Raw genomic sequence first — 24,317 nt, 5'->3', positions numbered from 1 at the left:
GAGCAGTAGTTTCACTTTCAAATTGCCACCTGCACTTTATCTAGTATCTTACGGGAAGGGGAGCTATGCTCATGGTGTCCTGCCTTTGTATCTCGCAGTGTCTAGTTTGCTCTTAAATTCATGTATGGTTTTTGCACACACTATTGTTTCATCCAGCTTGCTCCAAGTGTCCATCACTCTGTGTGGAAATTTTTTTCTTCAGATCTCTTCTATAACTATCCTTTTTGAGTTTCTTTCCATGTTCTCATGTGTTTCTCTTGTACCAATTTAGTAAGTCCTCTCTACCAAGTTTTTCCGCACCTTTCATGATTCTATAGATGGTCAGTAGGTCACCTCTCTCTCTTCTTTGTTCCAAAGTCGGTAACTTCAATTAAGCCAGTCTCTATTCATATGACAAGTTTGAAAGTGCTGGGGCCATCTTCGTGTTTGCTCTCTGGATTCTTTCAATTTTCTTTATATTCCTTTTGGTACTGGGTGGCCATAATGTCACAGCATACCCCAGTCTATGCCTTATTAATGAGACTAATATTTTTTAATAATTTCTTCATCCAAATAGGTAAATGCCACTTATATTGATCTTGGCAAGTTATGGGATTCTCCAACAATTTTGTTTATTTGTTTATAAGAGGACAAGTCATTTGAGATAATTACTCCCAGGTCTTTTTCAGATCCCACTTTCTTTACCTCCTTAGTTCCAAATGTACATTGTCCTATTCTTTTTTTACTTTTACCAAACTCCATTTTGCTACATTTCTTAATGTTAAAGTCCACTTCCCACTTCTGACTCCATTTCCAAACCTTACTCAGGTCTCTCTGTAGTGATTCACAGTCCATTTCGGTTTTTACTTTCCTCAATAATTTAGCATCATCTACAAAGAAGTTCATGTAACATTCCACATCATCATTCATGTCATTCACATAAATAGCAAACATTATTGGAGCCAATACAGATCCTTGTGGGACTCCACTAATCACCTCCAATGTGAATATTTTTCTCTGAGTACTACTCTCATTTTTCTACCATGCAGGAAGTCCTCCATTCAGTTTAGTAGGTTGCCTTATATCCCTCCTATATTTTCCAATTTTTTAAATAATTTTTTGTGTGGTACTTTGTCAAAGGCTTTTGTAAGTCTAAGAAAGTACAATCAGCCAATCCATCCCTTTCTTGTATTATATCTATTTGTCTTGAGTAAAAACAGATGAAATTTGTCGTACATGATCTTCCCTGTCTGAATCCAAATTGTTTCTGGTTTGTTATATTGTTTTCTTCAAGGTGATTTACCCAACTATTCTTGATAATTTTCTCACAAATTTAGGCTACAGTGCTTGTTAGGGCGACTGGTCTGTAATTAGTTGGTTCTTCCTTGTTTCCTCTATATGTTGATACAATGTTGGCATTTATCCAGTCCTTTGGTATTTTTCCTTCTTTGAGTGAGCAGCTTATTATATTGTATATTTTGTCCATTAGTTCTTCTTTGCATTCTTTTAGTATCCAGTTTGAAATTCCATCTGGGCCATACAATTTCCTAACATCAAGGTTTGTTGATTTCTCCGTTATTTCTTTTTGTACTATTATTATTTCCCACAAGGGGGGAGATCACACTTCACTTCCTTCGTCCCATTGCTGTACTTTTTCTCTAGTGAAAACAAACTTGAAGTGATTGTCCATGACTTTGACCATTTCTAGATCTTGTGTATTCTGTATTTCCTTAGCATAGTTTCACCATTTCCTGTTTATTCTTAAGTATACCATACACATATTTATAGAATAGTTTGGGTTGCTATTTACATTTTTCTATGATGTCTTTTTCATAGTTTCTTTATTTCTCTCTGTGCACGTTTACATATTCATTTCTATAGTTTATGTATATTTGCCATTTTCCTGGTTTTTTATTTTTTTTTCTCCATATTTTCCAAGCTTTATCTCTTCTATCTTTCACCTCACTGCATCTTCTGTTGAACCAGCATTGATGTACATCCTCTCTTGTTTCTGTTTTGGTACATGAGATGGTCTTTCATTGGCTTATGACTGGGCAAGGCCTCCTTCTCTGTTGTAAAGGTTTGCTTTGGCATCTTCTTTCAGAAAAGATTTGTCTCGTCACAATTAAAAACCTGCCACAATTTACAAGCTTCCTAAAGTCACCAATGAAGTTCTCTGCTTCCTATGTGTGAGAGTTTGCTGCTTTGCTGTGCCTAGCAATGCTGTGGATGCCAGTTCTTTTAAACTTCTCAAACCACCCATGGCTTGCCTTGAATGTTTCTTCTTTGTCCATTGCTCCTCCTGGCATTTTCTTAATGTGGTCTGCAAAAATGATTTTTGCCTTCTCACAAGTGATGCTCTCATTAAAAGTGTTGCCTTGCATTTTCTTCTTGTTGATCCACATGAGAAGCAACCTTTCAACATCATCAACATGAACAGAATGATCACTCCCTATATGTATGATACATGTCCCGCTTCCATCACTGGCTTCGTACTGAATGTACTGTATATAACAAACTGATCTATGACACATTATTTCATCACTAATCAATCACCACATTAACATTTATTTTGCCCTGGTGGCAGCCAACCTTGGTCTCACTGCCAGGCATACGAAAAAATATATGGCTTGCTTTGGATATTGAGGGTGAGAGACTACCAATTTGTGGCATAAGTATTGATGTCAGCATTATCATGTCCATACTTATGGCAGCTATATTATAATATATATATATTCATACATACACAAAAGGCTTTTTTCCCCTTTATACGGGGCAAGATGCAGGGATGACCCGTCATCCAGGAGGTGCTCAGATGAGAGGGAGGGTGGGAGGGGTGTGGAGTGTATTTAGGGATGAAATGGGTGGGAGCGTTTTTATGCCTTTCCCTTTTTGGCTACCTCCATTGAAAGGGGGAAAAAGCCTTGGTATATTATATTATATATATATTCATACATACACAAAAGGCTTTTTTCCCCTTTATACGGGGGTAGCCAAAAAGAAAAAGGCATAGAAACCACTCACACCCATTCCATCACCTACATAATCCACTCCCCTCCACCCTACTCCCTCCCTCTCATCTTGGTACCTCCTGGATGACAGGATATTCCTGCATCCTGTCCACTGCCCTGGGTAGCAGTGTTGCAAGACACAGCACATCCACAGCAAAGCCACTTCATTAATTCAGCGACCCCCCCTCTCTGTCCCCTCATACAGAAAAGGAGAAGACAGGGAGAAATCCCTTCGGGCTGCATCAAATTATTTCTCATACATACTTCCTCACCCCCCATCCCCCACCCACTCCCCCTCATATATCACAACATCATCTATACACAACCCATATCTTCTGTCCTCTCCCATCCTTCCTTAACAGACATTACTCTCTTTTGTAATGCCCCTTTTACCCCATCCATCCATCTCATCCAAGGACGCCCCCTCATATTCACTCCTTAGATCTCTGTCTTCCACACCCCTTTTACTAATATTTCTTCACTCATTCTTTCCATGTATCCAAACCATCCTAATACCTTTCATCAACCCTATCTCCCAACTCCTTTTCCACCCTTGTTCTCCTCCTCATCTCCTCATTTCTCACTCTATCTACCCAAGTAACCCCTATCATACTTCTCAGACATTTCATCTGAGACCTTAGAATATGCTGCATCAATGTGGGCACCTAGCACAAAAAAGAACATAAGAAAATTAGGAAGAATCCAAAGAGCAGCAACAAAAATGGCACCCACTCTGCCAAATCTAACATATTAACAAAGATTGGAGAAATTACAGTTGTCAACACTAGAACAGAGAAGGGAAAGAGGCAATTTGTTGACCATTTTCAGAATTATGAAAGGGATGGAAGTTCTCGATAGAGATGACCTATTAAAGTGGGACAGAAGAGAAACAAGAGGACACGAAAAGAAACTAAAGAAAGACAGTTACAGAAGAGACCTGAAAAAAAAAATAGCTTCCCACATAGAGTGATCGATGTCTGGAACAAACTGAACAGAGAAACAGTAAATGCCAGAATTATACACAATTTTAAGAAAAAAACTGGACGTGGAGAGATACGAAAACAGGTCACTATGAGCATAGCTCACGTCCTGTTAAATACAACTAGGTAAATACATTCAAACTCCCTCTCTCTTCCTCTCTTATGTTCCATGTTTCTGCCCCGAACAGTGCTGTCGGCACAATCACTCCTTTATATAACCTCCTCTTAGCATCCATTCCCAGATGTCTATTTCTCATTACACTTTTTAATCCACCAAGGCATTTACTCACTTCTCTCAATCTACATTCCACCTCCACCCCCACTCCTCCCTTTCCTGCCACATTCACATCCAAGTATCTAAAACTATCCACTTCCTCCAGTCTCTCTCCCTTAATGCTCACTTCCAGCCTGATGTCACTCTCTCCCCTTGTACATCTAATCACCTAACATTTGCCCACATTTATCTTCAGCTTCCTTCTTTCACACACCTTCTCAAACTCTGTCACTAACTTTCTCAATCCCTCCTCTGATCCTGCTACATACATACATACATATATATATATATATATATATATATATATATATATATATATACATATATATATATATATATATATATATATATATATATATATATATATATATATATATATACCATTTGGGGTATTGGCTGCATGTTGTTATGGCAAAGTAGCATGCAGTTGATACTTTAGGGTCTATATGGGGTGCCCCTATGGACCAGACCACACATAATTTTGTCTGTGATAGAGGAAGACTCTGCTCACAGAGAAATTATAAACTTTCATTACTGCTACTGTCCCTACGTTATGCTGTCCCCCAACCCCTTGTTGCTGTCATATTCTATTTCTCTGAATTTCATTTTCTTGTTTCGCCTACCCTGTGGTGGGGGGAAAAGAAGACTGCCACCAAGTATTTCCACTTGGATCGCAATAAGCGAGAAAAATGGGACAGAGACTGGGATCAGGCATCCTTCTCCCTGTAGCCCCACAGGGGACATTCCTAAAAAAAGTATAGGCATAAGAGGGTCTAGGAGTTTTCCAACCAGCACTCTAAGGTTTGGGTCTTTTAATGTGCATGGATGTGGTACAGATGAGAGTAAAAGTGAAGAGATAGATAGTATGTTTGTGAGAAGATGGATGTGTTGGCTTTGAGTGAAACTAAGTTGAGAGGGAAGGGTGAGAGTGAGTTTGGGAGTGTAATTGGGAGGCATTCAGGAGTCAAGAGAGGGAGAGGGAGAGAAGGGGTGGCTATACTAGTAAGTGAAGAGATAGGTAAAGGTTTAGTGGAGTGGAAAAAGGTTTCCTCAAGGATAATGTGGATGAAGGTGAAACTGGGAAAGGAGATGTGGGTTTTTGTAAGTGCATATGGGCCTGGAAGTGAGAAGTGTGTGGAAGAAAGGGAGGCTTTTTGGATAGATTTAAATGAGTACATAGAGGGATTAGGGAGAAACGTCAATGTAGTAGTACTGGGAGACCTTAATGCTAGGGTAGGAAATAAATCAATTGACAGAGTGGTTGGGGAATGTGGAGTTCCAGGAAAGAATCGTAGTGGAGAGTTGATAGTGGAGATATGTCTAGAAAGAGAATTGATGATAGTAAATACAGTGTTTTGGAAGAAAGTCAAGCATAAATACACATGGGAGAGGGTGGTGGATGGAAGGGTGGTAGATAGAGCGTTAATGGACTATGTAGTGGTAGAGAGGAGTATAATAGGAAGAGGTAAGGATGAGGAAACAAAGAAGGTTGTAGAAGAGAAGAAGCGAATTTTCACAGATTGGTTACAAAATAGGACAAGGGAGTCTTATGAGAGGTACAAAGAAAAGAAAAGAGATGTAAAGCAAAAGGTAAAGGAGGCAAAGAGGAGAGCAGATGTGAAATGCGGTAAGAGTATGACAGAAAATTTTGAAAGTAATAAAAAGATGTTTTGGAAAGGAATTAAGAGAGGAAGAGGAGGCGAATCAAGTAGAGAAGAAAAGGTAAAAGATGCAGATGGAGATATGATAATGGAAGAGAAGGCAGTAAGGGGAAGTTGGGCAGAATATTTTAGGGAGTTGCTTAATGTGAAGGAGGATAGGGAGGGAAAGATAGTTGCAGTGGGAAGTGGTAAGAAAAATGACCGTGATGAGTGAGGAAAATGGAGGAGAAATAAGAAAGGAGGAAGTGAAGGCAGTTGTTAAGATGATGAAAGCAGGTAAGGCACCTGGTCTGGATGGATGCCATGCAGAATGTCTAATAAAAGGAGGTACAGTGTTTTTGATGGTGGACTGGCTGGTGAGGTTATTTAATGTTTGCTGGAGAGAGGGTAGAGTGCCGGAGGACTGGAGGAGTGCCTGTATAGTTCCACTGTACAAGGGAAAAGGGGACAAGTGTGAGTGTAGTAGTTTCAGAGGGATTAGCTTAAGTGTAGTTGGGAAGGCGTAAGGGAGGATCTTGATTGAGAGGATTAGGAGAGGAGAGGAACAGAGGGAGTAATTAGTGAGGAACAGTGTGGATTTAGGACAGGTAGAGATTACGTAGATCAGATTTTTGTGGTAAGACAGATATGTGAGAAAGCTATAGGAAAGGGGAAGGATGTTTTTTTGGCTTTTATGGATCTGGAAAAGGCTAATGACAGGGTAGACAGGAAGGCACTGTGGGAGGTTTTGCGGATATACGGGATAGGAGGAAATCTTCTAGGAGGTGTCAAGAGGTTTTACGAGAGTAGTAGGGCATGTGTCAGGATTAGAAATGGAGAGAGTGGTATGAGGTAAAGGTGGGACTTCGTCAGGGATGTGTTATGTCACCCTGGCTGTTCAACTTGTACATGGATGGGGTGGTGCATGAGGTACATGTAAGGGTGGTGGGTTAGGGATTGGAGATGGTTAAAGGAAATAGAGAAAAGTGGGAGGTGATCCAGCTGTTGTTTGCGGACAACACTGTGTTTGTAGCAGGATCAGTGGAGGGACTGAGGAAGATGGTGATAGAGATTGGGAGTGTGTGAAAGAAGAAAATTGAAGATAAATGTGGGTAAAAGTAAGGTGATGAGATGTACAAGGGGTGAAAGTGGCAGCAAACTGGAAATGAGTATTAAGGGAGAGAGACTGGAGGAAGTGGATAGTTTTAGATACTTGGGTGCAAATGTGGCAGGAAAGGGTGGAGTGGAGGTGGAGGTAGAATGTAGATTGAGAGAAGAGAGTAAATGCCTTGGGGAAATAAAAAGTGTAATGAGGAACAGACATTTGGGAATGGATGCTAAGAGACTGTTTGAAGGAGTGATTGTGCCAACAGCACTGTATGGGGCAGAAACATGGAACATAAGAGAGGAAGAGAGAAGGAGCTTGAACGTGTTTGAGATGAGGTGTCTGAGAAGCATGATGGGGGTTACTAGGCTGGATAAACTGAGAAAGGAGGAGGTAAGGAGGAGAACAGGGGTGGTAAGGGAGTTGGGAGATAGGGTTGATGAAAGAGTATTAGGATGGTTTGGACACATGGAAAAAATAAGTGAAGAAAGACTAGTAAAAGAGATATGGAAGGCAGATGTGGAGTGAGTGAACATGAGGGTTATCCTAGGATAAGATGGATGGATGGGGTGAAGAGGGCTTTGGGGAAGAGGGGAAAGTCTGTTGAGGAAGGACAGGAGAGGACAGGAGAGAGGGGTGAATGGAGAATGGTTGTATATGGATGATGCTGTGATACATGAGGTGGAATGGGTGGGGGGATGGGGGGAGAAGTAGTATGTGTGAGAAAAATTTGACGCAGCCCGAAGGGATTTTTCCCCGTCTTCTCCTTTTCTGCATAAGTGGACGGAGAGGGGGGTCGCCGATTTAATGAAGCGGGCTTGCTGTGAATGTGTTGTGTCTTGCGACACTGCCTCTGACCCAGGGCAGTGGACAAGGTGCAGGGATGACCCGTCATCCAAGAGGTGCTAAGATAAGAGAGAGGGTGTAGGGTGGAGGGGGGTGGAATATATAGGGATGGAATGGGTGGGAATGGTTTTATGCCTTTTTCTTTTTGGCTACCTCCCTTGTAAGGGGGAAAAAGCCTTGGTATATGTGTGTGTATATATATATATATATATAATATATATATGTGTCTATATATATATATAATATATGTATGTATATATGTATTATATATATATATATACAGGTAACTCTCGATTTATGTGTCTTTGATGTGCGCGAATTTGTTATAACACGACCTAAAAAATATTAGAATTAATTTAATTTATGCTATTTATTTGCTAAGATGTGATTTGGCCCAACCGCATTTTCAAAGTGTCTGCTAGAGAGTTCTGCGGCTGGCCGACAGGTGGCGGGCCTTCCCGTTCCTCATTCAATGTTTACTGGCTTACAGCCCTCTTTCGCTCTGCTACTAGCAATAAGAACATACCTCCTCATATCAGCATACTATTATACTGCACTACCAGCCTATCATAGCCCCAAAACGTCCTTCATTGTCTTCTGCAAGCACCAGCGGCCCTGCGGGGAAGAAGGGAATGCGCATATCACTGACACTAGAGCAGAAAATAGAAATTCTAGACTGATATGACCGGGAACAGAATACTTCGGTCATATGCCATGCTTTAGGCCTGATGGAGAGTACTCTGAGGACCATCCGAGACAACCCTGCTAAAATACGGGAAAGTGCTGAATCAGGATCAAGCCAGTCAATGCAGAGAACATCATTCATCAGATTGTCAACCATGAGAAGAATGGAAAAAATGCTGGCCACATGGATCGAATGCCAAAATAAGGACAATAATTCCGTGAGCATGACAACCATCCAGGAAAAATCAAAGTGTCTCATCAAGGATATCGAAGGCAGTGACGGCGCCTATAAATCTTTTCAAGCAAGTTCTGGCTGGTTTGCTAATTTTAAGAACAGACATGGCTTTCATAACATAAAAACAACTGGCGGACATAGAAGCAGCCATAGAAGAGGACCATAGAAGAAGGCCAGTATACAGCCAAGCAAGTGTTCAATGTGGATGAAACTGGCATTTATTGGAAAAAGATGCCAGCGTAGACCTACAACGCTGAGGTGGAGAAGTCAGCACCTGGATTCAAGACTTCCAAGGATTGCCTGACACTGCTGCTGGGGGCCAATACCAAGGGGGACTGCAGGCTCAAACCCCTCCTCGTCTACCACTCTGAGAACCCCAGAGCTCTTAAGGTAAGACTGGTTAATAAAATATAAAAAGGTTGTGTTTTATTAAGCATAATGCACTGCATTATTTTCTGAAAATTATTTACAGTGGTCAAAGTAATGCTGGCACATGGCGTACTGTAAGACTGTTAATTAAAATATAAAAAGTTCAAATTAAGGCTGACGTGTTTCAGGGCCAACAAGAAGGGCTAGATGACGGGAGCCATATTCAGTGATTATTTCAAGACCAAGCTGCACAGTGAGCTGAAAGCCTACTGCAACAAGGAAGGCATCCCCTTAAACATCCTACTGCTGGTAGACAACACTCCCAGTCATCCATCCAGCCTTGAAAATCTGAGCGCCAACATCAAGCTGGCCTTTCCACCACCAAACACAACTTCTCTGGTGCAACCCTGTGACCAAGATATCATTCAAACATTCAAGTCCTACAACCTGAGGTCTACAATGGCTGCAGCAGTGAAGGCAACAAATGAAGACAACGTGACACTGCGAGGTTTCTGGAGGGGTTTCACCATCAAGAACACCATAAAATTCATAAAGCAGGCCTGGGAAGAGGTGCCAACAAAATGTTTGAATGGTGTGTGGAAGAAAGGGTGTCCACAGTTTGTGCAATCATTCAAAGGTTTTACTGTGGACGAAGTCATCGCCAAGGCCAAGGACACCATCACCTTTGCAAAAGATTTCGGCCTTACAGAGGTGGAAGAAGAGGACATTGACCAGCTCCTACAGTCACACACGAAAGAACTAACTAATGAAGACCTGCTGGAAATGGAAGCTGAAAGCTAATGGGAAAGAGAAGAGGCGGAAGCAGCAGCAGAAATAGTGGCGGCAGACAACACTCAAGGACGGGGATTGACAGCCAAGGGACTTTGTGAAGCTCTGGCACAACTTAAGGACTTTATTGACAAATTTGAAAACATGGACCCCAATATAGAATGTAGCAGCACAGTTAGAAGAAAAGTCATGGATGCAGTGTTCTGCTACACACAGATGGACACAGAATTTCAAAAGAAACAGCGCCAGACCACATGTTGCAATTCTTCAAAAAAGCACCAGTGCAAAAAGACATGACAGAAGAGGATATGGATGACCCTGCAGCTGTGGAAGTGCAGGTGGATGTGGATGTGCCAGAACAATTGGACAGTGAGGGTAGTGAGTGACTGTTGTGGTGTGAGTGATGAGTGGTAGAACTGCATAAGTAGTGCAGTATACAATTGTTTTTCTCTTTTATAAATATATTAGAAGGTTCAGAATTAGATATTATTAGTATTTTACAGTATGTACTGTATGTTTATTAGCTAAATAAAATGTGTTTTTTTTTTGTACAAACATTGCAACTTTTATGGACCAAATCCCGCACACACCCCATATTCCATTGCTTCTTATGGCAAAAATTAATTTATGGGATTTTGATATATGCGATGTCTCTAGGAACCTATATCTCATGTAAATCGAGAGTTACCTTACACACACACACACACACATATATATATACAGGTAGTCGTCGACTTACGACCTATGCGACTTACGACTGATCGTCTTTACGACCACGAGATAGTGTAATAATATTTAACATTTAATAGAGTAATAGAATTGCAATACTATGTCTGGCAGCGCAGAACAATTACTCCGCACGCCGCGAGACGCTGGTACGATAGTTTTGGCAGGCTGCTAACAGCGTCAGCATCCCAGCCAGCTAAACATTCTTTCAATTTTTTGTTTGAAGTAAAATCTTAACTAATTTTGCATAGCATTTTGTATTTTTGTATTTCTATATGTTTTGCAATTAATAAAATGTAACAATATTTTCTTATGCCTAGGCTAGTTTGTCGATAACAGTATGTTTGGTACAGTACGTTATACGTAAATGGAAAGAATGTGTTTTGAAATAAAAAAATTCCTAATTTTGCCTTGCATTTTGTATTTTTATATGTTTTGCAATTAATAAAATGTAACAGTAAAACTTTTTTATGCCTAGTCTGTTGTCGATAACAATATGTTCGGTACAGCATTTTGTATTTTTACGTTTTGCGATTAATAAAATGTAACAGTAAACTTTGTTTATGCCTAGTCTGTTGTCGATGACAATATTTTCGGTACAGTACGTAAACGAAAAGAATGTGTTTTGAAATAAAAAAAATGTCCGAATTTTGCCTTGCAATGATTTTATTGTAACCAACAAAAAAGTATTTGTAGGTCAAAGATAACAGGACTTTATTCAGTATGCGTAGGCCTAGGCTACGTTTCCTAACGAAAATTATAAAAAAGTTAATGAATATTAAACAACGTAGCTCAAAGATAATAAGATTCTATTCAGTATGCATACGTTTCTTAAAGAAAGTCTGATGGTAAAATAATAAAAAGGTTAGAAAATACTCGTACAGTATTAGATATCATAGGTTAAAGATGATAGGATTTTATTCAGTATGCTTATGCCTAGGCTACGTTTCCCAAAGAAAATCAGATAAAATTATAAAAAGGTTAAGAAATACTATACAACATAGTTCAAAGATGCTAAGATTATTTCAGTATGCTAAATATAATATACAATTTATATATACAGTAAAAAAAATACTTAAAGGGTAATATATACTGTATATATATATAAAGACCGACTTGCGTCCAGATCGACTTACGACCTGTCTGTCGGAACCGAACTCGGTCGTAAGTCGACGACTACCTGTATATATATATATATATATATATATATATATATAAAGAAATCCCATCACTACATCCATATACTACAGTTAGATATATACAATTTGGTAATTTGACAAATAAAATGATACAACCCAAAGGGATTTCTTCCAGTCCTCTCCATTTCAGCATGAGAGAATGGAGGGGGGTTTGCCGATTTAATGAAGCGACCTTGCTATGGATGTGCTCTGTCTTGTGACACTACTTCTGACCCAGGGCAGTGGGTGAGATGTAGGAATGACCTGATATCTAGGAGGAGCCAAGATAAGAAGGAGGGAAGGTGGTGGATGGTAGTGGAGTATGTGGAGATGGAATGAGTCGGAGTGGAATTCGTTCCTTTGGTTTTTGGCTACCTCCCTCATAAGGTGGAAAAAGCCTTTGGTATTTGTTTGTAAATACACACTATTTCCTATTAGTAGGTGGAAAACAAGCATGATGTTATTAATAGTTACATATACCAACTACTTTTTCCCCTCTTTCCCAATGTCCCTTTTACCCCATCCATCCATCTCATCCATAGTTGCCCCCTTATGTTCACTCATTCTACCTGTTTTTCACACATCTTTAATTAATCTTTCTGTGTTCTTTCCATGAGTCAAAACCATCCCAGTAAAAAATAGTTGATGAAGATAAAATCTGACTAGGATTATAAAATACCTGTGCAATATACAATGGCATCAGCATTGTACTTCTCTCCATCTGCCATAATGAAACCCTTCTCTGTGGCCTCGACAACTCCTCTCACTTGCTTTAAATTAGGTGGAAGTTCAGATGGAATTGGAACTGGATAGTTATGAGACAAAATAACCTGGAATATAAATGCAAGTTACCTTGAAGCCATCTGAGAAATAAGTATGAATTTTATTGATGGATATTTTCTTGATTGATGGTGAGCAAAGTTACTGTTGATTTCTGAGGGGAAGCATCCATTCTATTTTGTCTTGGCAAATTTGAGTGTTCTTAGCAGCTGTTTTGTAGTTGCTTTACTAAGTTATTGTCATCAGGTCATTTGCACAGGTAAATGCTTGGGTGTTATCCTCTGGATTTAGTGTAAGAACACCTGTGAAGAAGTAGAATAATTGCTATGTGGGAGACTCCACTGTAGATTTTTAGTCTCAGATATCTAATTATTTTGGATTACTCTGCACTGTTTGCCAGAATGGATAGAGAAAGAGAGAGAAAGAAAGTGGGGAGAGAGGGAGAAGAAGAGAGAGAGGGAGAAGAGAGAGGGGGAGAAGGAGAGGGGAAGGGAATGAACATTCACATTGACAAGATTACACATGTTTCAGTCCCTTCACCTGTGACACACTTCACATTTTTTAAGCTACACTAACATATTTTATTCATCAGAAGTGATCCCATCCAAACTGAAGAACAAATTGACATCAATAATGTCCAATACATATTCTGTTCTGGCATGGTGTCTCATTCAAGACCATTTTATCCAAAGCTTGCCCCTCAGCTAAATAAATTAATTCAACATCACTACACCATAATTCTGGTGAGTATGTTACAAAGTTTAAGGGAGCTTACTACAGTATTTAGAATGACCTAACCTCTTTAGCTACAGAAGCAATTTCCAAGGAGATGTCCAAACCTGATGCAGCAGCACCAAGTATAACAACACACAGGTCTTTGTAGCAGTATGGAGTTCTGTAATCATGACTATGTAACTGTCCTCCTTTATAATTTTCAATGCCTGGTATTTGTGGTGTCTTGGGCACTGAAAACTGTCTGAAATGGAAATGAGTAAAACTAAAGATACACACTATTGAACTATTTAGCCCACCCAATCTATTAACTCTTTCTTTCTTAGCGGGAACCCACAGAGAGCCGCTCAGGGGCAGCATGATTTGCAGGTACTAAGTGGGGGAATTAAAGGTTGGGGACAGAATTTGGATTAGGAATGGGGTAAAGATATGGGTTAAGGATGGGATCAGAATTAGGGTCAGGACTGAGATTAGGATTGAGGAGAGGGAGGTAGTGATGGGTGATCCTATTTCTCAAGGTATCAAGAGGTCTTTCTTTCCAGAGACTGGCAGCTCTGAGAATATTGGCCATAGCCACTGGTTTAACTTGTAGGTCACTCAATGATGAGATTTTGTAGAATTATTTCAAGTAAGAGCAGGGCAGTTTAAGATAATTAGTTTGGCATCTTTTAAACATATATACATACATATACCAAGGGCTTTTTTTTCCTTTACAAAGGAGGTAGCTAAAGTCTAAAGCATAAATCTACTCCCACCCATTTCATCCCCACATACTCCACTCCCATTCACCACCCCTCCCTCCCTCTTTTCTTGGCTCCTGGATAACAGGTCATCCCTGCATCTTGCACACTGCCCTGGGTCAGAAGCAATGTAGCAAGACACAGCACATCCACAGCAAGGCTGTTTCATTTAACCCCTTCATTACCGACCCGTCAACCTTACATAAACAAACGTTTCAAACCGTCCCACAAATGGCTGGAGCCTTATGTTGGTAAACACAGACACTTGCCACCACGTGGGTAGAAATAACACAGAAACCGAGGCCTTGAGAGCCCTCAATACACACAGCTTATAGCTGTGACATGTGCGTGTCACGGGGAGCACGCTCAGTTCCTGGCAGGTGCACTCAGTCGTGGCATGCAGGGGTCACAAAACACACATCCGGTACTCAAGGGGTTAATCAGTGACTCCACTCTCTGTCCCTTCATACAGAAAAAAAAGAAGACTGGGAGAAATCCCTTTGGGTTGCATCAAAATATCATTTACACATATTCCCTCACCCCCCATCCCCCATCCATTCCCTTCTATGCATAACAGCATCATCTATACACAACCATTCTCCACTCACCCCTATTTCCTGTCTTCTCCCTTCCTTTCTCAACAGATATTCCCCTCTTTCCCAATGCCCCTTTTACCCCATCCATCCATCTCATCCTTGGTTGTCCCCTCATGTTCACTCCTTCCATCTCTGTCTTCCACACCGCTTTTACTTTTGCACCCAAGTATCTAAAGCTATCCACTCCTTAATACTTGCTTCCAATTTGCTGCCATCCTTCCCCCATATACATCTCATCACCTTTTACCCACATTTATCTTCAACTTCCTTCTTTCACACACTTTCTCAAACTCTGTCACTAACTACTTTAATCCCTCCTCTGAGCCTGCTATAAGTGCTATGTCATCAGCAAACAACAACTAGCTTATCTCCCATTTTCTTTAACCATCTCCAATCCCCAGCCCATTACCCTTGCATTTACCTCTCAAACCACCCTATCCATGTATAAATTGAACAGCCAAGGCAACATAACATATAACTGGCAAAGTCCCATCTTTACCTCAAACCACTTACTCTTTTCATTTCTAATTCTAAAACAGGCTCTTCTAATCTCATAAAAACTCTTGACTGCTCTTAACATCTTTTCTACTATCCAATATATATGCAATACTTCCCACAGTGCCTTCATGTCTACCCTGTCATAAGCCTTTTCCAAATCCATAAAGACCTAAAAAACATCCTTACTTTTCCTAAAGCTTTCTCACTTATATGCCTTACCACAAAAATCTGATCCACACAACCCCTACCTTTCCTAAACCCACCCTGTTCCTCCCTCTATTCCTCTCCTAATCCTCTCAATCAAAACCTTCCCAACTACACTCAACAAACTGATCCCTCTGAAACTACTACACTCACACTTGTCCCCTTTTCCTTTGTAAAGCGGAATTATACAGGCACTCCTCCAGTACTCTACCCTCTATTAGACAAACATTTAAAAATCTCACCAGCCACTCCACCATCACTGTACCTCCCTTTTTTAGACATTCTACATGACACCCATGCAACCCAGGTGCATTACCTGCTCTTATCATTTTGATAACTGCTTTCATCTCATCTTTCCCTATTTCTCCTCCATTTTCCTCATTCATCCCTGCCATTTCCTTAGCAATTCCTACAGCAACTACCTCTCCCTCCCTATCCTCCTTTACATTTAGCAACTCCCTAAAATACTCTGCCCATCTTCCTCTTACTCTGTTTCTTCTATTATCATCTCTCCATCCGCACCTTTTACTTTTTCTTCTCTACTTGATTCACCTCCTCTTTCTCCCTTAATTTCCTTCCTAAACATCTTTTATTATTTTCAAAAATTTTCCGTCATAACTTTACCTCCTTTATACCTTACTTCTCTTTTCTTTGTACCTCTCATACGATTCTCTCATCCTATTTTGTAACCAATCTGTGAATGTTAATTTCTTCTCTCCTACAACCTTCTTTGTTTTATCATCCCACTACTCACTACCCTTCCTTATATTTCCTCCCATCCTCCTTGTTCCACACACCATCTTTGCACACCTTGTGACTCCCTCTTTGAAACATCCCCATTCCTCTTCTACTCTTACTCTATCCTTCACTCCTTCCCACTCTTCTCTCAGATTCTTCTTGTACTCCTTCTCCTTTTTTTTTCTCATTTAAGCAGTTTACTTTAAGCACCTCCCTACCTTCAGTCCTTTTTCTCTTTCTCCATCTATTCTCCACTCTCAATTTACGGTCCACCAAAAAATGATCTGATATTCCCCCATTCTCTCCCCTTAGAACATGTACATCCAAAACTCGTTCTACTCTTCTCCAGGTTACCACTATGTAGTCCATTAAAGCCCTATCTATCACCCTTCCATCCACCACTCTCTCCCATGTGTATTTATGCTGGACTTTCTTTTTCTAGACACTTCACCATCATCTCTCCACTACAATCTTTTCCTGGAACTCCACACTTGGGGATGGGGGGGGGGTAAGGGAGTAGTTATGCATGAATCATATTTTGATGCAGCCTGAAAGGATTTCTCCCCATCTTCAATGTTACTGCATGAAGGGACAGGAAGGTGGGGGTCGCTGATTAAATGAAGCAGCCTTGCTGTGGATGTGCTGTGTCTTGCTGCATTGCTTCTGACCCAGGGCAATAGGTGAGATGCAGGGATGACCCATCATCCAGGAGTGAAGATGAGAAGAAGGGAGGGAGGGGTAGTGAATGGGGTGGAATGGGTGGGAGAGGAATTATGGCTTTCAACTTTGGCTACTTCCCTTGTAATGATAAGGGGGAAAAAGTCCTTGGTATATTTACATGTAAGACTATTCAGGAAAAAAAAAATACATATATACATACATATACCATAGGCTTTTTCCCCCTTACATGGGAGGTAGCCAAAAAACAAAGGCATAAAAACAATTCCCTCCCATTCTATCCCTAATACACTCCACTCCCCTCCCTCTTATCTAGGCACCTCCTGGATGATGGGTCATCCCTGCATCCTCTGTCCTGGGTCAGAGGCAGTGTTGCATGACACAGCACATCCACAGCAAGGCCGCTTCATTAAATCGAGGATGCCCCCCCTCTCCGTCCCCCATGCAGAAAAGGAGAAGATGGGGAGAAATCCCTTTGGGCTGCATCAAATTTTTCTCACACATACTACCTCACCCCCCATCCCCCACCCATTCCACCCCTTGCATCACATCATCATCCATATACAACCCTTCTCCATTCACCCATCTTCTGTCCTCTCCTGTCCTCCCTCAACAGACATTCCCCTCTTCCCCAAGACCCCTTTTACCCCATCCATCCATCTCATCCTAGGTTGCCCCCTCATGTTCACTCCCACCACTTTTGCCTTCCACACCTCTTTTACTAATCTTTCTTCACTCATTCTTTCCATGTGTCCAAACCATCCTAATACAGTCGAACCTCAAAAGCCCGGACTAATTGGGGGGAAGGGCGGTCCGGTCATGCCAAAAGTCCGGTCATCGAAAATATCGCCCTAACACCCGTAGATTTTCGTAGCAGTATACGTATAGGTAATGTATGATATGGCATAGAAACACATAAGAATAATACTCTAACACTGTAATAATAACAATACTGTAATAATAATACTATAATACTAATAATTCTGTAATAATAACTGTAATACAGGCATGTAAATGTACTGAATATACAGTGTACTGTAATGTATTTTTTATCACGTACACTGTAAATATCGGAAAGTATGCACGCGGGACAGTGGTGGCGGGCAGGGTTGCCGTGTAGAATGGGAGTGTTGCCATACCGGAGCATACATTTTTCTCGGGCGTGTGCAGACTTTCATAGCAAGATATAATTGTCAAACTTTGACAAAATGTTGGTTCTAGTTTTTTTATTCTTGAATGTATATAAGGCCCCCATGCCGTAACATATTCAGTAAGATATAAGAATGATTTTTTTTTATATTATTATTGCTAAAAGAAAGCTGAAACTTTAGCGTATAATTTTTTTCTACACGGTAAAAATGCATCTTTTGGGATATAATATTTTATAAGTAACACAATTACCAATAAAAGTCATATTTTGATGTACCATTTATTATTTGATAACTAGTTAATTGATTTTTAAACAAAAGTTTGAGTTTTTGAATGTTTTTAACAGCCCGCTGATATGTAGAAAAAATTTCCTCATGTCCTTGTGCAGTTGCCACATGCTGCTATTTTACTACGTTTTGGTACAAAATTCTATGAAACGGCAGCCCTGGTGGCAGCTTGACTGGGCCGGGTTTGAGTATACGTGTACGGCCATTGCTGCCACCTATTGGACAAATAGGGAACTTTGCTTGAAAAGTCCGCCCTTTGTTCATTTTGACCAGTCATACGAGGGTCCGGGCATTCGGGGTCCGGGCTTTCGAGGTTCAACTGTACTCGTTCATCCACCCTATCTCCCTTACCACCCCCATTCTCCTCCTCTCCTCCTCATTTCTCACTCTATCCAGCCTAGTAAGCCCCATCATACATCTCAGACACCTCATCTCAAACACTCAAAACTATCATATGAAGAGAGACTAGCAAAACTTGAGCTACAGACATTAGAGGAAAGAAGAGAGAGAGGAGATTTGATAGCTATTTACAGAATCATGAAAGGAATAGAAACTATTGATAGAGAGGATCTAATAAAATGGGATGTAGAAATACAAGAGGACATGGAAAGAAAATCAAGAAAGACAGCTATAGAAGAGATCTGAAAAAGAACAGCTTTCCCCACAGAGTAATAGACATTTGGAACAAGTTAGTTGTTGTTGTTGTTGTCGTTCCCTAGACTGTCTGTCCGAGCAGTCCCGTCTCCCCAAGGAAGGCCACAGCCGAAACTGGGTTTTCCCACAAATCCTTTATAGAGTGTATGTTGTGTTGTTTGCGTGCATGATTGTGTATAATGCAGTCTTCCATTATGTGTTGTATGGTATGGGGTGAAGTGTTACATCCTGGGCAGCTGTTCACAACATGGTCGTCCAGCCTCTTCTGGTAGCTTAGAAGTGCTGGGTGGTGACCGCATCGCAGTCTGGCCAAGTGGACTCTGTCCTTTCGTGGGAGAGAGGATTCAGAAGGGTGGATATCAGGGGGTCTGGCATGCAGCAGTGTGTTGTCTTTCAGTGTGTTAATGGAGCGGTGAGTGATATGATTATGAATATGTTTCCGGAGGCTGGAACAAGTTAGTTGAGAAAGTGGTGTGTGCAAAAACAATACATGAATTTAAAAACAGTTTAGATAAAATGAGATATGAAGACGGGACACCATGAGCATAGCTCCCCTTCCCGTAAAATACAACTAGGTAAATACATTCAAACTTCTTCTCTCTTCCTCTCTTATGTTCCATGTTTCTGACCCATACAGTACTGTCAGCACAATTACTCCTTCATACAATCTCCTCATAGCATCCACTCCCCAATGTCTATTTTTCATTACACTTTTTAATCCACCAAGGCACTTACTCACTTCTCTCAATCTACATTCTACCTCCACCTCCACTTCACCCTTTCCTGCCACATTCACACCCAAGTATCTAAAACTATCCACTTCCTCCAGTCTCTCTCCCTTATGTTCACTTCCAGTCTGCTGCCACTTTCATCCCTTGTACATCTCATCACCTTACTTTTACCCACATTTATCTTTAACTTCCTTCTTTCACACACTTTCCCAAACTCTGTCACTAACTTCCTCAATCCCTCCTCTGATCCTACTACAAACGCAATGTCATCCGCAAACAACAGGTGGCTTATCTTCCACTTTTCTCCATTTTCTTTAACCATCTCCAATCCCTGACCCACCACCCTTGCATTTACCTCTCGCACCACCCCATCCATGTACAAGTTGAACAGGCAGGGTGACATAACACATCCCACGAAGTCCCACCAAGACTATTCAGAAAAAAAAAAAAAATAATAATAATAATAACAATAATAATAATAATAATAATGATAATAATAAACAAATGAAATAAAAACAATGGAAACTATATGGACAGGAAAAAAAAATAAAAACAATGGAAACTATATGGACAGGAAAGGGAGGAGTGGAGATGGAGGTAGAATGTAGGTTGAGAGAAGCAAGTAAGCACCTTGGGGGATTAAAAGGTGTAATGAGAATTAGGCATTTGGGAATGAATGCTAAGAAGAGATTGTATTTTACCTAGTTGTATTCACCTAGTTGTATTTTGTGGGAAGGGGAGCTATGCTCGTGATGTCCCGCCTTTGTATCTCGCAGTGTCTAGTTTACTTTTAAACTCATGAATGGTTTTTGCGCATACTATTTCATTATCCAGTTTGTTCAAGTGTCCAAAACTCTATGTGGAAAACTGTTTTTCTTCAGTTCTCTTCTATAGCTATGTTTTTTTATTTTCTTTCCATGTCCTCTTGTGTTTCTTTTGTCCCAGTTAAGTAAGTTCTCTCTATCAAGTATCTCTGTGCCTTTCATGATTCTGTAGATGGTCAATAGGTCACCTCTCTCTTCTTTGCTCCAGTGTCGGTAACTCCAGTTTAGCCAATCTCTCCTCGTATGATAGGTTTGCAAGTGCAGGTGCCATTTTTGTAGCTGCTCTTTGGATTCTTTCTATTTTCTTTATATTCTTTTTGGTACTGGGGGACCACAATGTTGCCGCATACTCTAATCTAGGCCTTATCAATGTAACCAATATTTTTTTTATCATGCCTTCGTCCAAGTATGTAAACGCCACTTTTATTGATCTTAGCAAGTTGTAAGTCTCCCCGACAATTTTGTTAATCTGTTTATCATAGGACAAGTCGTTCGTGATAATTACACCCAAATCTTTTTCGGATCCTACTTTCTTTACTTCCTTGGTTCCAATTGTATATTTTCCTGATATTCTGTTTTTGCTTTTTCCAAACTCCATTATGCTACACTTCTTAGTATTAAAGTCCACTTCCCATTTCTGACTCAAATTCCATACCCTATTCAGGTCTTCTTGCAGTGCTTCACAGTCCTTATCAGTTTCTACTTTCCTTAACAGTTTGGCGTCGTCAGCAAAGAAGCTCATGTAACAGTTCACGTCCTCGTCCATGTCATTCATATAGATAGCAAACATTATTGGTGCCAGTACAGATCCTTGCGGTACTCCACTGATCACCTCTTTCCAATCTGAATATTTTTCTCTGAGCACTACTCTCATCTTTCTACCAGTCAGGAAGTCCTCCATCCATTTTAGTAGGTTCCCTTGTATTCCTCCTCTGTGTTCCAGTTTTTTTTAGTAATTTTCTGTGTGGTACTTTGTCAAAGGCTTTTTGCAAGTCTAGGAATGCACAATCATCCCATCCATTTCTTTCTTGCACTATGTCTATTAGCCTTGAGTAGAAGCATATCACCGGTAAGTTTGTGGTGCATGATCTTCCTTGTCTGAACCCAAATTGTCTTGGGTTTAATATGTTGTTGTCTTCCAGATGTTTTACTGTGCTTACTCTCTTGAGTAATTTGGCATTGTCATCAAAGAATTTCATGTAACAATTCACTCTCTCATCCATATCATTTACATATATGGTAAACATTAAAAGAGCCAATACAGAGCTTTACGGGAGGGCACTCTTCACATCTTCCCAGTTTGAGTTTTTGTTTCTAAGTACCACTCTCATTTTTCTCCCATTTAGCCCCTTCACTCTGGGCCAAAATCTCGCGGGCAGTATTAGCTGCCACACGTGCGATGTTGCGTCATAATAATCACATTATAAAAAATAAAGTCACTGCTGTTTTGCTCGTTCTCTTTCACCCGTGAATTTTGATAACCATAAAAAATATGATGAAGCCAGTTTACAGAGTATGGGCATCACGCAGGTACAACTACAATGAATATAATCAAGACACCGATATCGGCATCCTTGCGTACCCACTTGCTCCTCACTATGCCTACGTAGGCGTCATCATATCGAAGGGGTTAAGAAATCCTTCATCCATTCCAGTAGCTTACCTTGTATTCCTATTATTTCAACTTTTCTTATTAATTCTTTATGTGGTATCTTATCACATGCCTTCTGCAAGTCCAAGAAGCCACAATCTGCCCAGCCATCTCTTTCTTGTATTATTTCAATTAATCTCAAGTAAAAGCATATTAAGTTTGTGGTACACGATCTTCCACTTCTAAAGCCAAGTTGTTTAGGGTTTACTATTTTCTTTTCTTCCAAGTGTTTGGTCCATTTGTTTCAGATAACTTTTTCACATATTTTTGCTACTGTGCTTGTAAGGGATACTGGTCTGAAGTTTGTAGGATCTTCTTTGTTTCCTCCTTTATATATTGGTACTATGTTTGCATCTTTCCAATCTTGTGGTACCTTTCCTTCTTTGAGTGAAAAGTCTATTATCTTGTATAATTTGTCTGTCAGTTTGTCTATACACTCTTTCAGTATCCAATTTGCAATTCCATCTGGTCCATGCGATTTCCCAACATCTAGGTTTTTTATTTGGTCTCTTATTTCTTTCTGTGTTAATGTGATGCATGGAAGGGAGTGCATGGGGGATAGGTGGGGTTAGGGAGTGGTTATGTGTATGACTGATATTTTGATGCAGCTTGAAAGGATTTCTCCTTGTCTTCAATGTTTCTGCATGAGGGTATGGAGAGGGGAGTGGCCGATTAAATGAAACGGCCTTGCTATGAATGTGCTGTCTTGCTGCATTGCTTCTGACCAAAGGAGATGGGTAAGATGCAGGGATAACCTGTCATCCATGAGGAGCCAAGATGAGAGGGAGGGAGGGGTGGTGGATGGGTGGGGATGAAATGGATGGGAGTGGAATTATGCTTTTTGACTTTGGCAATCCTCCCTGGTAAGGGGTAAAGAGGCCTCAGTATATGCATGCATGTATATGGACAGTCTTCTTTCCATATTCATCCTGTGAATCAGTAAGCAGTCAAAACAAATAATAATAACTAAAGAGATGAAAAGGCTACATACCCAATGCACACAAATATGGCATCACATACGGTGGTGGTGCATTCTTGAGTATCAAGGTCCTTGACAGAGACATTCCACGCTGGGGGTCCATCTTCCTTGATCACAGGTATTACTTTCTCTACATGACTTTTGAACTTGAATATGAAAGAGAGGCTGTGGTTATTTTGTTAAGGGGCTTTTGGTACAATGTTACACAAAATATACTATGTTCATCTAGTGTTCCAGTCCAGGATTTGCCTTTCAAAATTCAGTTAGAACAAGACTTATAATGTAGTTAAGCCAGCAAGCTACTGGAATCTTCAGTTTTCAAAAGAACAGGGGAAAAAATACTCTATCCACAATACTAACAAAGATGAACACCATATCTCTGGGTTTTAGTGAAAAAGATGAAGATAATGAAAGAAAGAAAACAAAGAAGATGAAGAGGAACAAAGAACAAAAGGAAGAAATAGAAGGAAGAAAAAATGAAAACAAAGTAAAAACAAGTGAACAACGAGAAAGAAGAAAAAAGAAAAGAAAATTAGAAAAGAGAAAATGAATGAAGACTACTAAGTAAAAACTAATTTATTGAAATAAACACCATGTGAGGACAGTCTTTTATTGGTACAACATTTTACTTGTTACAGCTTTTCAAGTACATAGTCGTGATACACATGACTGAGATTAAATAAAAAGAACTGGGGGAATGGGGGGGAGGGAGGAAGAGAGGCAGGGAGAGAGGCAGGGAGAGAGGCAGGGAGAGAGGAAGGGAAGCAGGGGTGAGAAGGTCACTGAATATTAGGAAAGGTTAAGGAGAAGGTGGAACAAATGTCTGGGAACAGGAAAGGTTAAGGATAAGATGAAACATTTGGCTGGGTGAAGGACATTAACTCAAAACCGAGGAACAAAAGGAAGAAGAAAATAAGAATGGTGGGCAAATGTCTACTGAGGGGATTTTGGAGGGCAACTAGGGATGGTTTAAATTTTTGTGGGCAGTGGGTATTAAAGGAATTAGGTGGGGTGAGATAATGAACATGCCCCTGTTTAGTTCAATTGCATTGGTTTTGTTCAACACAACTGAACAAAACAGGGGCATGTTCAATATCTCACCCCACCTAATTCCTTTAATACCCACTGCCCACAAAAATTTAAGCCATCCCTAGTTGCCCTCTAGAATCCCTCTAGTAGACATTTGCCTATCATTCTTATTTTCTTCTTTCTTTTGTTCCTTGGCTGTGAGAAAATGTCCTTCACCCAGCTAATTGTTCC

The 24,317-nt window shown here is 40.3% G+C and overlaps 1 protein-coding gene across 1 annotated transcript in view; it reads right to left on the bottom strand.

Moving 5' to 3' along the window:
* Nucleotides 1–24,317, bottom strand: part of LOC143034553 (uncharacterized) — a 56,525-nt gene that overhangs the window by 22,107 nt on the left and 10,101 nt on the right. Inside the window, exons 4-6 of the mRNA XM_076200765.1 lie at nt 23,070–23,203; nt 13,395–13,572; nt 12,496–12,646 (exon numbers count right to left, since the gene is read on the bottom strand). Coding sequence (XP_076056880.1) covers nt 12,496–12,646; nt 13,395–13,572; nt 23,070–23,203 — 463 coding nt within the window. The remainder of the gene's footprint in view (nt 1–12,495; nt 12,647–13,394; nt 13,573–23,069; nt 23,204–24,317) is intronic.

This window comes from Oratosquilla oratoria, chromosome 17 (assembly GCF_046742065.1).
Source record: "Oratosquilla oratoria isolate Oo_2021 chromosome 17, ASM4674206v1, whole genome shotgun sequence".
Classification (NCBI taxonomy): Eukaryota; Metazoa; Arthropoda; class Malacostraca; order Stomatopoda; family Squillidae; genus Oratosquilla; species Oratosquilla oratoria.
Note: the sequence above shows the minus strand (reverse complement) of the source record. Positions and strands in the feature narration are given on the sequence as shown.